At 57.1% G+C, this 13,569-nt stretch overlaps 4 protein-coding genes across 4 annotated transcripts; 1 reads left to right on the forward strand and 3 right to left on the reverse strand.

Moving 5' to 3' along the window:
• Positions 1 to 1,191: 1,191 nt before the first annotated feature.
• TRIREDRAFT_121408 (uncharacterized protein) lies at positions 1,192 to 2,248 on the reverse strand (the record flags this gene model as incomplete). Its single annotated transcript, XM_006964647.1, has 2 exons — positions 1,192 to 1,911; positions 2,029 to 2,248. The coding sequence occupies 2 exons, from the start codon at positions 2,246 to 2,248 to the stop codon at positions 1,307 to 1,309; spliced, it is 825 nt and encodes a 274-aa protein (XP_006964709.1). The 3' UTR covers positions 1,192 to 1,306.
• A 289-nt stretch (positions 2,249 to 2,537) lies between these two features.
• On the forward strand, positions 2,538 to 3,212 carry TRIREDRAFT_47330 (uncharacterized protein). The gene is made up of 2 exons (XM_006964373.1): positions 2,538 to 2,730; positions 2,863 to 3,212. Exons 1-2 carry the CDS (start codon positions 2,547 to 2,549, stop codon positions 3,054 to 3,056), a joined length of 378 nt encoding a protein of 125 aa, XP_006964435.1. The 5' UTR covers positions 2,538 to 2,546; the 3' UTR covers positions 3,057 to 3,212.
• A 133-nt stretch (positions 3,213 to 3,345) lies between these two features.
• On the reverse strand, positions 3,346 to 4,630 carry TRIREDRAFT_121411 (uncharacterized protein). The gene is made up of 2 exons (XM_006964648.1): positions 4,451 to 4,630; positions 3,346 to 4,360 (listed from the first exon to the last, which is right to left on the reverse strand). The coding sequence occupies exons 1-2, from the start codon at positions 4,515 to 4,517 to the stop codon at positions 3,606 to 3,608; spliced, it is 822 nt and encodes a 273-aa protein (XP_006964710.1). The 5' UTR covers positions 4,518 to 4,630; the 3' UTR covers positions 3,346 to 3,605.
• A 1,378-nt stretch (positions 4,631 to 6,008) lies between these two features.
• Positions 6,009 to 8,341, reverse strand: TRIREDRAFT_121412 (N-terminal binuclear Zn cluster-containing protein; the record flags this gene model as incomplete). Its single annotated transcript, XM_006964649.2, has 2 exons — positions 7,421 to 8,341; positions 6,009 to 7,361 (listed from the first exon to the last, which is right to left on the reverse strand). Exons 1-2 carry the CDS (start codon positions 8,072 to 8,074, stop codon positions 6,009 to 6,011), a joined length of 2,007 nt encoding a protein of 668 aa, XP_006964711.1. The 5' UTR covers positions 8,075 to 8,341.
• Between the last annotated feature and the right edge of the window lie 5,228 nt (positions 8,342 to 13,569).

Below are 13,569 nucleotides of genomic sequence, written 5' to 3' on the forward strand. Positions count from 1 at the left end.
GTTGTCGTGGGAAACGTAGCGGCCGTGGGAGCAGCCGTGGGAGCAGCCGTGGGAGCAGCCGTGGGGAAAGCGGTAGCCGTGCGCATGGACATGGGCAGAGTCGCGGGCAGAGGCACAGGCGTCTCGACAGGAACATGCGGATGGCGGACAGCTGGCGGCACAATATCGCTGACGACCAGAGGAGGTCGCGCCTCGTCCGGGCGGCCCTGAGCTGCCGTCTGGCCCGTGGGCCTGACTCCCGGCGACGGCTGCGCAGCCACCCCGAGGCTGTTCCTCTGGTACAGACTCTTGCCGGAGCGCTTCACCTTGTGCGCCGACTTGGCGCTATCTGCCGTGGAAGCCATGGCTGGGGGAGAAGCGCATGACGCGAAGAAGAACCGGTGCCGCTGCCACGATGCTCGCCGTGGGTGAGTTTTCTCTGGTCCTGATGTAAGAGGGCAGTCCAAAGGTTGAAGAGCGCAGTCAGAGCCGCTTGATGATGAGCTGAAGCAAAGGATGCAGCTTCCAGCCCGTTTCTCCTCCTTCGCGCCGGCCGACCGCGAGTTGAGCGTTGAGGATGAACGTTGACAGGCAAGAGTTTCGAGCTTGTGAACGAATCAGCCATCGCCGCACGCAAGGCTATCACGGCGGCTAAGGTCTCTTAAGGTACATGTGCAGTGGAGCTTCCGCAGTGACGTGCAGTGGGCGAGGGGGCATATAACACAGCAGAGGCATGTGCATGTAGGTATGTAAGGCTGGCCAACAACTTGCCTGTGTGGTTAATTGGGTGCACACGAGCGCGTATATATATTGTTTTCCTGCTGTCTTTTGGTGATGCAGGTTTCGATGCTCCTTGTGTGTATGTGAATAGTGATGAACCGTGTGGAAGTGGTGAAGAGCATAACACCTTATCGAGGACACGGGAATATAAAGAACATATTTATCCTGGCATTCTGTTCCATATCTCTACCGACCTACCTTTGTAGGTACCTAGGTAGAACTTATTCCATAATGTACCTAGGTAGATTGTCACTTGGAGCGTTCATCCTGCAGGGCCTTGTAGCTTGACTCTCCAAGGGCAAACCGTGGATGCCTCTTTGCATCTTACACGTTCAAGAGCAAGTGCCCATCTTGACCTTATAAAGGTGAGCGCACGGCTCTGATACTGGTAATACTGGTCTGTACAAAATCAATTCGTTCAAGGCCTTTCTTGCCAAATCCATTCGTTCTTTTAAACATAATACTATACACGGGGATACGTAAAACACCACATCCCATCATAACAACCCTCAGCCTCAACACACCTCACCCAAGTCTAAGGTATCCCTCATTTCGCCTTCTTGCCAGCCTTCTTGGCCGCCTTCTTCGCCGCCTTCTTGCTAATCGCCTTGACAACTTTCCCGCCCCCTCCGCTCTCCGCCCTCTTCTTCGCCGCCTCCTTCTGCCCAGCAATCTCCCTCTCCCTCCTCCAGCGCCTATGCCTGAACCACTGCTTCCGCGTCCTAAACGCCTTCGTCTTCAGCCCCGTCGTCTTCACCAGCCGTCCGATCCGCCAGTTATCCTCCCGGTAGCTGTAATCCGCCCGCAGCCTCAGCAGCCGATCTGGCTCGCCCGCCTCCACGCGCGTCACCTCGAACGGGATGCCCGACGGCGAAACCTCCTCCTTGGCCGCCTCCGCGCGCAGCGCGTGCACCGTCTTGTTGAGCTTGCGCTTGCGCTCCGCGTGCTGCGGGTACGGCAGCGTGTCCTCCTTGTTGAAGACGACGCCAATGTACTTCCTGTCCGGGTGCCGCGCCGGGTCGCGGTAGTATTTCACGTAGCCCGTCGCCATGGCGTGGATCGTGTGGTCGCGCCCCATGATGCAGTTCTCGCCCGGCCACCAGTGCGTGCCGCGCTGCTTGTAGAGGATGTTGCCGGGGATGACGAACTGGTCTATTATGGATATCGAGAACCAAAGGTCAGTTTAAAACTCGAGGCTCTCCAAACCATGTAGCCGCCCCCCCCTCAATCTCCTGCAATTGTCGTAGAAATGAATGAATAAGAACGCACCTCCCGTCCGCTTAGCTCCCAGCTTGTTGGGAATGCCCCTCTTGCTCTTCTTCTTGTACGCTCCCTGCGCCTTCACGGAGGCGTTCCTTCGACCTTGAACCAGGGCATTGGCCAATTGAGCCCCAATCGGAGCAACGAGGCTGCTCGTGACGCTCGGCCTGGAGATGCCGGCCGCAGCAGCCAGCAAGGGCCGCTGTATCGAGAGGAACCGCATGGCCATGCTGGTTGTTGTCCCCTCGGAGTCGTGGGGGGAAGGACGTTGCTTTCGGTCGGGCGAGGGGTTTGACGTTTTACAAAAAAAGCAATCCACCAACCCGCTCGCACGATCCTGGACCCAACAGGCGAAAGCCCGTCGATTTTTGGTGGTTTTGCCGCTTAGTCATCTCATACCTTTCTCTATCGATAAGACTTGGCGCATCAATCTAATGGCCAGCTCAACCTATCCAGCCGAATGTCATCACTGACCAGCCCTCAACTCTCCCGAATTTACGTACAGTACAATCACATCGCTCGTCAAGATGCGCCTCTTACTAGCTTTCCTGTCATTCTTCGCCCTCGCCAGCGCCCAATTCGGCTTCTTTGACCAAATGTTTGGCGGCGGCGGTGGTGGTAGTGGCGGAGGAGCAGGAGGACACCACCACCACCAGCAAGCGCAGAACAATCCCAGCGACGCCCGCCACTACCAGCAGCAATACACACATTGTAAGATCTCTTGAACCCTCATCTCCCCAAGTATCCCAAACACACCGACATGAATGTCGTTGTAGATTTCATCTGGCATTCAGAATAAGAGGCTCGAAAAGCTGACAATTTGGTCAACAACAACAATAACAGCCGCCTGCGACAGGTACCTCTGCCCCGACACCCTCGCCTGCGTCCACTTCCCGCACCACTGCCCCTGCGCGTGGGACGCACACGACGACAAGTTTGAGCTCGCAGAGGGCAAGCGGACGTGCGTCTCCAAGGGCGGGTTCAGGCCGGGCGAGACGGCGAGGAAGATTGAGCTTGCGCGCAAGGGTTTGCTCTGAACCTACGAGGCAGGGAGGGATGGGAGGGCTCAGGGTTTGGTTTTGACATGAGTGGAGTGTACGAGGAAGCGAAGCAATGCGATGCGATGCGATGCGATAGACACTGTAGACAACTTTTACAGGCATGCAACTGAATACAAGGCACAATACATCACGAATTGACGGGCCATAGAAACCAGATTTGAGAAGGAGAGAAACAGCCTGGGGATAATGTTACGGCACCGTCTCCAAGCTGGCATTGTAAGCATTGAAAAGGTAAAAATGCTGCCTGTTCCAACCACGAGGTCTCATGCCTAGATAACATCCACCGCCATCTTCGTCCCTCTTAATCGTGCTGCTAAGCGGACACGAGGCCCATACCACGCTTCACCACCCCCATCGTCAATTTGCGCATGCGCGCCACTTGGTTCCCTACGTTCCCGCACCCAACAACGCCTGATGTTGTAACCCCAACTCCAGAAAGAATGACGCAAATCCCTCCATTGCTGAGGGAGAGAAAAATAAGTAGACGAAACGAACGGCTGCATAGCATAATATCCGCCCTTTCGGCTATGCTGACCCATTCACAAGATGCGCAGGCAAAGGTGGCATAGGTGGAACCCCATTCTCCCCATTCTCCTCGTCTTCGTCCTCATCCTCCTCGTCCTCGTCATCGGGTATCGCCTCGGGATGGCCCAGAATGTGCGCCACGCTCTTCATCTCGTAATGCTTCTTCCTCATCTCCTCAAACTTGCGGTGCTTCTCCCTTTCTTCCGCCGAGAGCCCCACGATCTCCTCCTCCGCCGAGGGGGTGACGCTGCCCTTGTCCACATGGACCGTCTTCTCGCTGGAGCTGCGCGACGCCGGCGCCGGCCTCTCCGGGATTTCCTCCTCCGGCTCGCCCAGCGATAGGCCCGGAATGTCGTCCTCAGCACCACGACGGTGAGCCTTGCGAGCAGCAGCAGCCCCGTCCACGCCGCCCGCGCCCTCACCCCCGTCGACGTCTTCGTCGTCGTCGGAGGGGTCTTCCGCCGGGTCGTAGTGCTTCGCATAGGGGGTCTTTGGTTCGGTGATTTTCATAGTCGACGTCCGCTCCTGCTCCGTCAGGTAGAGGTTCGCCTCATCCCACTTGAGGCGCTGGCCCGGCTCCGAAGGGTCCGTGACGCTGGTCGACGAGTGGCGGCGGGAGCCTGCTCCGGAGGATGATCGGCGGTGGCCGGCGTTGAGCTGCGTGTTGGCGAGCGTCACTTCTTTGCTTGACGAGGAGCGTTCGCGCAGCTGTAGGGGCGATGGCGGGGTATTGTAGGAAGGGTTCTTGAGAATGCCTGCGAAGCCAGGGTCAGCGAGCCGAGCTCATGGCTTTGTAGATGACCCCAAAAAAGGGCTGTCCATGGCTAGAGCGGTCGACGACTTACCCCGAGGGCGTTTGGCATCCGGCCCTGGCGGGCTATGCGTGGGCGGAGAGCGCTCAACCGAAGTCATCCTGGCGACTCTGTTTTCCGCCTTTGGGCGTGACTAGCTAGAAAGGATCAAAAGCTGAGAGGTGATGCCGTGTGAGGCTGTCGTGAGAAGTATAGTGGCTGTAGTAGCTTGCAGGTGATGCAGGTCGTGTGAGATGTCGAGTAGAAAGAGGCTGAGGGAAAAGATGAATCACGTTGCCAGCAGAGGAGGGGGCCTGACACAGAGGACGTAGGTAGTTATAGCGGTAGAGGCCGAGTCAGTAGGTACATGTAGGTAGGTGGCTCCCTCCGGTGGGCTTTCCGTTGCTGGGGCAAAGCTCGTACGAGTACTATTACCTAGTAGGTAGTAGGTACTCGCAGCAAGGTAACTGCCTCGTAGCTGCAAGCTTGTCAAAGAGTCGCAGCGCCAGTTAAAGTGCGTGCGTGCGTGCTTTGCCTTGGCTTTGCCTTGCCTTGCCTGTCCTGTCGGGTGCTGGTGGGGAGGAAACAAGGTGATGGACCAAATGCTACCCAGCAGCTGTGGTTTTTTTTGGCTGGTGGGGAGCGGGGAACTGACAACCTAGCACTGGACGCTCCCTAGCAGCTTAGCCTCAGAAGCCTAGAACCTGAGAAGACTCCAGCGCTCTTTAGTGGCTGCTGGACGCTGCCAGATGACGCAGCGATGGCATGTCGTCACGCCCCGGTTTCCAGGGATTGGTTGATCACAAGCCGCGACAATTCTCTCGCTAGCACTTGGACCATCATTTGATCTGTCTCTTTGCCCGTGTCATGAGAGAGGGAAACAAGTCGATGATCTCATGTTTGGTTTGGTGATTTGGGCAGCGACGCGAGGGTCGAGAGATCGCTGCCGGCTTGCTGCCCGCTGAGGGAGGCGGGTTTTGCGTCCGTAACGAGGGCAGATTGGCAGATGCACATCATCCGGGATTAGTAGCGATGGACGTCAATGAGGGACGGCATGTACATGCTCGAGGTATGTGTATGTGTGTCCAGACAACATGTGCTGGCCATTTCTGATCTGATGAGAACCCATCCATGCTTGGCATTGTCTGCTCCGTTCTCAAATGCCATCGACCCGAACCAATCTGGCGTCATCTTCTGGAATAGACGAGGAAAGATGTGAGTGAATGAATAACCTGATCCAGCGACTAAAGAACCGTTGGGAATCTCAGCTATGCTATGCCACAAAAGAGAAAGGATCCGCGAAATGGGGGTGGGCTGCTCGACCGCTATGAACAGGGCGTACAAAATGCCTTCTAGACGATCGACGTCGTACCAGACAAAGAAAATCGACAAGATGAGATACGGCAAATACCGTCAAAAAGACACAAGGTATAAACAGGACGAAAACGTCCCTCAATCTACAGGTACAAAGATGCGGCAAGGGACACAAACACAGGGACTCCGGCACAACTCGTACTGCATGGACCATCATGCTGTAGAGTGACCCTAGACAAGGTCGCCAAGGCGAAGCAACATGAACACGGCAGCCGTCAGACATGGTTCAGTGGCCGACTCAAATCTTGTTCTTGGGAACCATGTTCAGCACCGCGACAAGCAGGTTGTACCCGGTGCGGTAGCACACGCTCTTGTCCTTTTCCGAGCTCCAAATCTCTACGCAGCTTCGCAACGTGTCGAGGATAATCTGTCGCGGCGGAATGGCGCATCCCATGGCAGCAGCGCCCGTGAGAGGGGCGTCAGCGCGGAGGACGTGGATATATGTCGTCAAGGTGGCGGAGAAGAAGTCGAGGACAAAGGCCCGTCCGACCAGGTCCAGGCGCAGATCCGGGTCGCTGCACCACATCTCGCGGTAGTGCACCAGCAGCGCAAGACAGCACTCCAGGGACGACCAGTACGACTCGGGGAACATGACGGGGCCCTCTGGGTGCAGGGCAAAGGGACGATGCAGCACCATGAGGCACCGCCGCAAGAAGATGTCGACCGTGACACGCTGCAGCTGTCCGGTACAGACCCGCTGGGCGTGGCTCATGAGCTCCCGCAGCTGGGCATTGTATCGCAGCACGTCGGGGTACGAGATCTGCTCCTTGTTGGAATTGATCTGCGCCATGACGGCCAGCACGGTCGGCAGCGACTGGTACAGCACCATCTGGAGACTGTCCGGCGGACCCCATTCGGGAATCTTCTCGAGGGTGCCGAGCTCGTCCGGCCGTGTGAGGGGCGGCATTCCGGTACACATGGCCACCTTGATGTCGAGGTACAGGATCGTGAGCCACAGCTTCCGTCGGGCGTCCTTTTCGTCCTGGTTGCGCCCCGCGTCCTCTGGGCTCGACGGGTCCTGGGGCAGTCCGTAGATGAAGGCCGTGCGCACGAGCATTCCGAGCAGGGACCAGCACGAGTCGACCGACCAGCAGGTGGGGTTGCAGACCTGCTTGGCGACAACCATGAGGGCCAGCATCTTGAGCGCCAACAGAGTCGGCCGGAAGGAAAAGGGCGTCTGCATCAGACACGCCTCGGCGGCCATCATGAGCTCCGTGGCGACGGGAGGCTCCCCCTCGGGAGAGGCAAAGCTGCCGAGGCCCATGACCATGAGGAACTGCGCCAGCCAGCACAGGTCCGAGGCGTTGGGGTCTATCCAGTATCGCTCAACTTCGCGCGTGAAGATGTGTACGTCCACGATGGGGTTGACCACGTCGAGCAGATCCAGGTATCGCTGGAGGTACCGATCGCAGTTTGCCCTCTCGCTGGCCAACAGTCGAGTGACGGCATCGCGAGTATAGTACTTGGTCGCACCAGGGGTGCCAAAGGGGAAGTTGCCCGGCAGCGTAAAGTTGGCCAGGCAAGCATTGGTGGCTACGTCTTCGAGAGCGGCAGCCAGGGGCGCGGAGTCTAGCGTTGTCAATGTGCCAATCTATCCCACCAGTCAGCACATCTCGAGGAAGTCTTCCATGCAAAGTGCTCTCTGCATACCTTGGTCATGAGGTCCCGCCAATGGCTGGAGCCTCGCACCTTGTGTTGGACCTGCCAGGTAGCAAGCACCGTCTTCGTCTCCTCGGTGCTCGACGGGGCGGTGGGACAAGGGAACTTTCCACCGTTGGGCCCCTTGTTGTAGCTATAATAGCACTCCCTGCCGTTGCCGCTCGACTTGCAGCGGCCACACGGCAGTTCCTTGTCACACTTGACCTTGAGGCGATGGCAGCGAAGGCAGCTCAGGCAGTTGCGCTTGCGCTTGCGGACAACGCGCAGCTGGTTCGTGGCCGACGCGGACGCAGAGGCGCCCTCGATCGGCATGCCATTGGCATCGAGGGCCACGGCGGGCTCGGGGCTCTCGGTGGATGCCGTGGGCGAGATGAGCCCGTTCCGACCCGGTGTAGCCAGCGCAGGGTCGCCATTGGTGGCAGGAGACGAAGATGTCAAGGCGCCGGCCCTCGCCTGTCGCGATGCGTTGGGCGAGGAAGACGCACCGCCATTGGCAGCGGCTCCGGGCACGGCGACCCCGTTGACATCGAAGCTACAGCGCACTCCCGCTTGGATGCATCGCGAGCACGACGGCTTGAGGAGGTCGCAGCGCCGCTTGAAATGGCGACAGCGGTCACACGTCTTGACCTCGCGCATATGGGGCATGCTCTGGTTTCACACCGGGCGCGCGCAGACGAGACAATGGGCACGGAGAGGGGGATGGATTCCTTGACTCCTCGCCGGTGCAACAGGGCGACGTTTGATGTCTCGCTTCCGTTGTTTCGAGATGGTATTTCGGCTCCGAGACGGAGACGGAAGAGACAATGACGGGGGAAGACAGGCCGAAGAATGCGGTGTCCCTCAGACGGCAGACGGAAGGGCGTGCGCCGCGCTCTGTCTGAGACGTTGGATCAGAGGATCGTTGGCGACGTGGTTCTGCGTCGAAAAAGAGAGAGAGAGAGAAAGAGAGAGAGAGAGAAAGAGAGAGAGAGAGGATAAGATAGATAGAGAGGGATGGGATGTGGCCACCTCCAAGGCTGAAACCAAGCAACGTGGACGAAATGTTCAGCCGCGCAGAAAAGAAGCTGGCCCCCAGCTTAGACACAGCCTCGAGGACACACGCCAGACGGACAAGACAGACACAGACACACAGACACACACCGATGCCACGAGTCGCTGGCTTGCGGCTTGCGGACAAGTCGAACCCAGCCTCAGAAGGAGCGCAGCTGGGCCGATCGAAGGCGCTGGTTTGTTTGCCGGGTTGAGCGTGCAGTGCAATTCGTGGCGGCTTCTTGCTTCTGGTTCCGCCTGCAAGCACAGAACAGCAGAGCACAGCACAGCACAGCACAGCACAGCAAGTCGTCTGTCCTGTGCGCGATGATGCTGATAATGCAGCCGATAATAGTAGGTAGTTGATGAGAGAGACGGGAATCAATGGGAGAAGAAACGAAAGAGTGTCGGCGGTAAGCGGCCAACTCGCGAGGCGACCATGTTATCTGCGCGCAGGAATAGGGCCCCAGCATCGTCGGCCGCGGGTTATCGCCGGTTCTGGGCCGAGCCAGGAGCCGTCGCGGTCGCTGTCGGCGCGCTGCTGAGCAAGCAAGCAACATGAGCTAGGCGCCACACGCCGCTGCCGGGCCAGCACTGTTTACTGCTTTTGGCGGTGCCTTTGGGGCGCTAGGCCGCTGGAGCTTCTAGCGCTGCTGCTGGGCGCTGTAGGGCGGCTGCGGGGGGTTGCAATGGAACCTATGGATTAGGTACCTTAGCTGGAGGTTGGATGGCGCCGGGAGATGGAGGCACAGGTACCGATACCTCATGGATGGATAGGTGCACTTTTTGGTGGGGAGTCTCGCGAGACATGGAGCTTCGGATGCTCTCAGCTGGTGCAAGACAACATGACATTGAGCCTACAAGAACTTGACAGCCTGGACTGCATCGGCAGGGAGGCGGGTGGCTTGAGGATGTACCTTGACATCCATGCTTATTATAGGAACCTGTACTCTGGGTACGCACAGAGACACTTTTGTGAATGTCTCGTTTTGCCGCAGAGCTGCAAGTGATGCCATCACGAGAGCCGTCCGTCAACTTCAGCCGTCTCTATACATGTAGTTCGAGTATTACAGCTCGTCGCGACTTAAGAAAAAAGAAGAGAAAAAAAAAAAAAAAAAAAAGTCCATGGACATTCCATCGTCAAAAGCCTCCCAGGCCTGTGGGGTGGACGCGGTGGAGATGCTGCCGGGCCTACTGTGCGTCCTCGACCAGGGCTGACCAACATTCAATCACAAAACGAGACTCGAGGAGGGTCGCCGTCGCCTCTGCTTGGCCGGCCTCTAGCACGCAACTGCCAGACTAGGACCCGGCCGGCCAGGGGATCCTTTTTTTGGAGCCAAGGGGCCTTTCGCCAGATGAGGCCAAGCCGGCGCTGGTGCTGATGTGCCGGGAAGGACGAGGAGCCTCTCTCTTGAGACGCTGGGGCTTGGGGCTGCTCGAAGAGGCTTGGGATGGACCTGATGTGATGACCTGGCTGCCGTCAAGGGTCCCGGGACGCGGACAATGCGGACTACTAGTACTGTAGTAGTAGTAGCATCGGCAGGTGAATCGAGGAGCGTCGATAAGCATGCCGCGCCGCCGTTGGACTCTCTGTGCGCCGCCCTTTTTGGTCGCTTCGTTTCTGCGCTTTCTCTCCTCCCTGGACCGACCAAGCGGGATCCAGCCTGGGGCTCGGGGAGGCGGACAAGGGGGGATGCCCGTCGACGAGCGAGATGGGCCAGAGAAAACGTGGTCCAGACGAGAGACGAGGTGGGTAGCAACGGGCGGCGGAAGCTCTAGCCAAGTCGAGGGCGGTCGCCTGCGCTCTCTCGTTTCGTCAAACTAGCTGCGAGTATGTACGAGTATCATTCTCGAGACCCGTCGTCGATCAGACGAAACAAGATCGCTTGTTGGGGAGCTTGGGCCTGGGCGCTGCTTGACGGAGGGAACCTGGAATCTAGCCCGTACGGGGATTGCTCATTGATGCCCTGCACATAATCTGCACCCGTCAAGATGCTGTTGGTTCCAGAGAGGGTGCCGGCGCCGCTAGGAAACGGCAGCTTTTTTGTGGCTAAAACACCATCGTCATTCAACAAACATGATGGCATCCTTCGTGTGCTTCTTGCAGGCGTGCAGACGGATAACGATGCAAGACGCCCTTTCTTCCTGGACTTCTGGACACGGACACATCGAGCGGCAGAGTTCAACTTGATACGAGTGCCTGTGTTTGCCTTGCTACTCACATGTAGGTAGGTACCTACCACGAGGGAGGCACTCGTAAGGCTGAGCGGGCGACAGCCACTTGACCATCAAGTCTCAACGTCTCCAGCGGCAGGAAGGCGAGCAGCGTGAGCATCCCCCTCAACCCCATCCCTGTCCCCGTCCCCGTCCCCGTCCCCGTCCCCGTACATACTCGTACTGTCCAGAGCAGGGCCGGCGGATGATCCGGGAGGACGCTGGAATGCACTGCGACGCCAGGTTTCACGCTTCGCGAGGCCGCGGCCATGGTCCGAAAACGTGGTGGCTGCAGGCCCTGGTCGCGATGATGAGAGTCGATCTGTCGCCGCTCCGGGGGCTGGTTGGCTCAGGCGTCCGGCTGTCCACTTTGGGGGGGGGCTCTCTTCCGTCACGAGGAGCGAGCATCTACATAGATCTTTGTCTCCCGGCGTGTATCGGGAACGTCCATGCGGTGCGGCAAGCATCTTTGGTGCGATGCCAGTGATACCCGCGAGAAGCGCAGGTATTACTACAAGTGGTGGTACGTAGGTAGTAGTAGTAATGCAAACAGTTCCACCCTGGCTTCGTAGGTCGACATAAGGTAGCCTGGAAGATTGTATGTAAGGGATGAAAGTGAGACATGCAGCTCCAGGCTGTTGGAGGAGAGAGGGGAGAGAGGGGGGGCGTCGTCGAAGTCGAGGCCTGAGGCCAGAATAGCACTCCAACTTGTAGCCATGGATGTCTTGCTGCCTGCGGTTCCCAGCCTTTATTAATACTACATGGTGGAGGGAACATGGGTAGTACTACTCTTCTTGTTACCTGCAGCGTGTCGTCGCTGACACTTTGCACACATGCAATCCCTCCTTGGCTGCATCGTGGGCGACACCCTCCAACAGCAGGCGGTGCTCCCTAAGCTCCTCCAGGGTGATATCACCACTTGCACGTCCAACTGCCTCTCCAGCCGAATGCACACAGCCGTCATGCCATGCACCTGTGTCTCCCATATCACAGCCCCTGCCTCCCTCTGTCCTCGTACATAACTCGTTTTTGGGACACACGGAGACGCTCCAGGCGCCGGTGCTTGGCCATACCAGCGTCGATGTGTTCGCTATAGTACTTCTCTACCTACTCTCTTTCCTCTGATATTCTTTCATTTTCCCACATCGATATTCCCCTTTCTTTTCAGCATTCTCATTAATAGTCCACCCATCTGAATGACCAATATCTCGCATACGATAGACAAATACGCCCACATTGGGACAAATAGATCTTCTGTTCCAGACTCTGAACCATCTAGCCCGCTGCGGCTCTCGCGGATTCCCATCCTCCTCCCCTCTCCCCTCGTCAATTTCCCTGATTTGTCCGTTGCGGGAACGCAGCCGTGCTTGGACTGATACATCATACTACTACCATTCTGTTTGCAAGAATAACTGACACACGAGGAGAGACATGCAAAAAAGAGACAACAAAGAGGCGAAAGAGAACTGCGACATTCTCCCGCTCTAGAACTGGGTTTTTCTTCTTTCTTTGGGCTTCTGTCTCAGTTGTTGCCTTGCATGGGAGGGGGGGGGGGGGGGGGGGGGGGGACCAGACTCACTGGACGGCTTCCGCCGCTCCAAGCTGCTCACACCAGCAGTTGACCTGTCGAATGGGCATTTGCGCGTGTTTCCTTGTGTCTTACTTGCTGTCTTTCCGTCCCGGCTTTGATCTTCCTTGCTATCACTGGTAACCGAAACGAAGCTCCGAGACATGAGCAGAGCAAAGAGAGAAGAATGATGTTTTCTCCCCCCGCCTGGTTTGGTTCTAGACGGCAAGTACCTATTACCTAGGATGGTATCAGAACTTGTTAGAAGATGGAGGAGAGATCATGCGATGTTATTTTAAACGTCCCCTCACACATGGGTTTCGCCCCCTTTTGTTCTATCTGCGTACCTAGTATGAGCAGAGACAACTTGGCCTCCCCACGAATTCCGATGCGTTCTACACCCCGTGCTAGCACACAGGGATCAACCGATAGTGGGCGGCACATGGCAACATGACGGCAACTCCCGCATCGCCATGCCAATGCCTCATTTCCACGTCCTAGCCCATCTTTGTAGCCACGATGAGCCGTGTCTTCCCAGCCTCCCCAGCCTTTGCAATTGTGACACGCCCACCATGTTCCTCGTATGCAGACATGTTGGCCCACACTGATCTCGCACGCTTTCTTGAGCGTTGCAGCAGGTGGTGGGATTCTGCCCTTCTCACCATGGCCAATATAAGATATACCTCACTTCCAGGCACGGAGCACGGAATAATACATACAGACATGTCAAAGCCCTTTCCCTTGAAGCATCCATCCTTCAGAGCCAGCCACTGACCCCCCCTTTGGTAGGTCCCAAACGACACACACACCCGGGCACTTCATTATCAAAGACACAGTGTGACCTTACCAGAGAACGGGTCGCAATCTTTCACATGCTGTGCATCCTTTAACAAAAGCACCTCCTCGATAATGCCACGACAATGCGGAGTTGCAGCTCCGTGGGCAGCGCATGAATCGATTCGAACCCCCCTCCGTCGCGTCAACTATACCCATGTTCGTTTTTTTTTTTTTTTTTTTTTTTCCATGTCTCGATTTTGATTCGCGCAACACAAGAGAGTGATTTGATATGATTTGAGGCTTGCTTTTCGCGAGGCAATAGACTCAGTTGGCGCAGTTGGCGACATGCTCTCTGACACCCTTGTATGATCCATTGTCCGCCGCAGGGCTGGTTCCAATAACTCTCGTCTCTGTCAGTTAACACATTGTCCGCTGACATGTATGGCACTCTACAAAGTACGACAGCATATATCAGCTCAGCCTCGCCCTGCGACCTGCGTCATCACAATACAACCCATGAGGCGCAAACTTAGGGTCGTACAAGGTCAGTTCA

Source organism: Trichoderma reesei (genome assembly GCF_000167675.1).
Source record: "Trichoderma reesei QM6a unplaced genomic scaffold TRIREscaffold_7, whole genome shotgun sequence".
Taxonomy (NCBI): Eukaryota; Fungi; Ascomycota; class Sordariomycetes; order Hypocreales; family Hypocreaceae; genus Trichoderma; species Trichoderma reesei.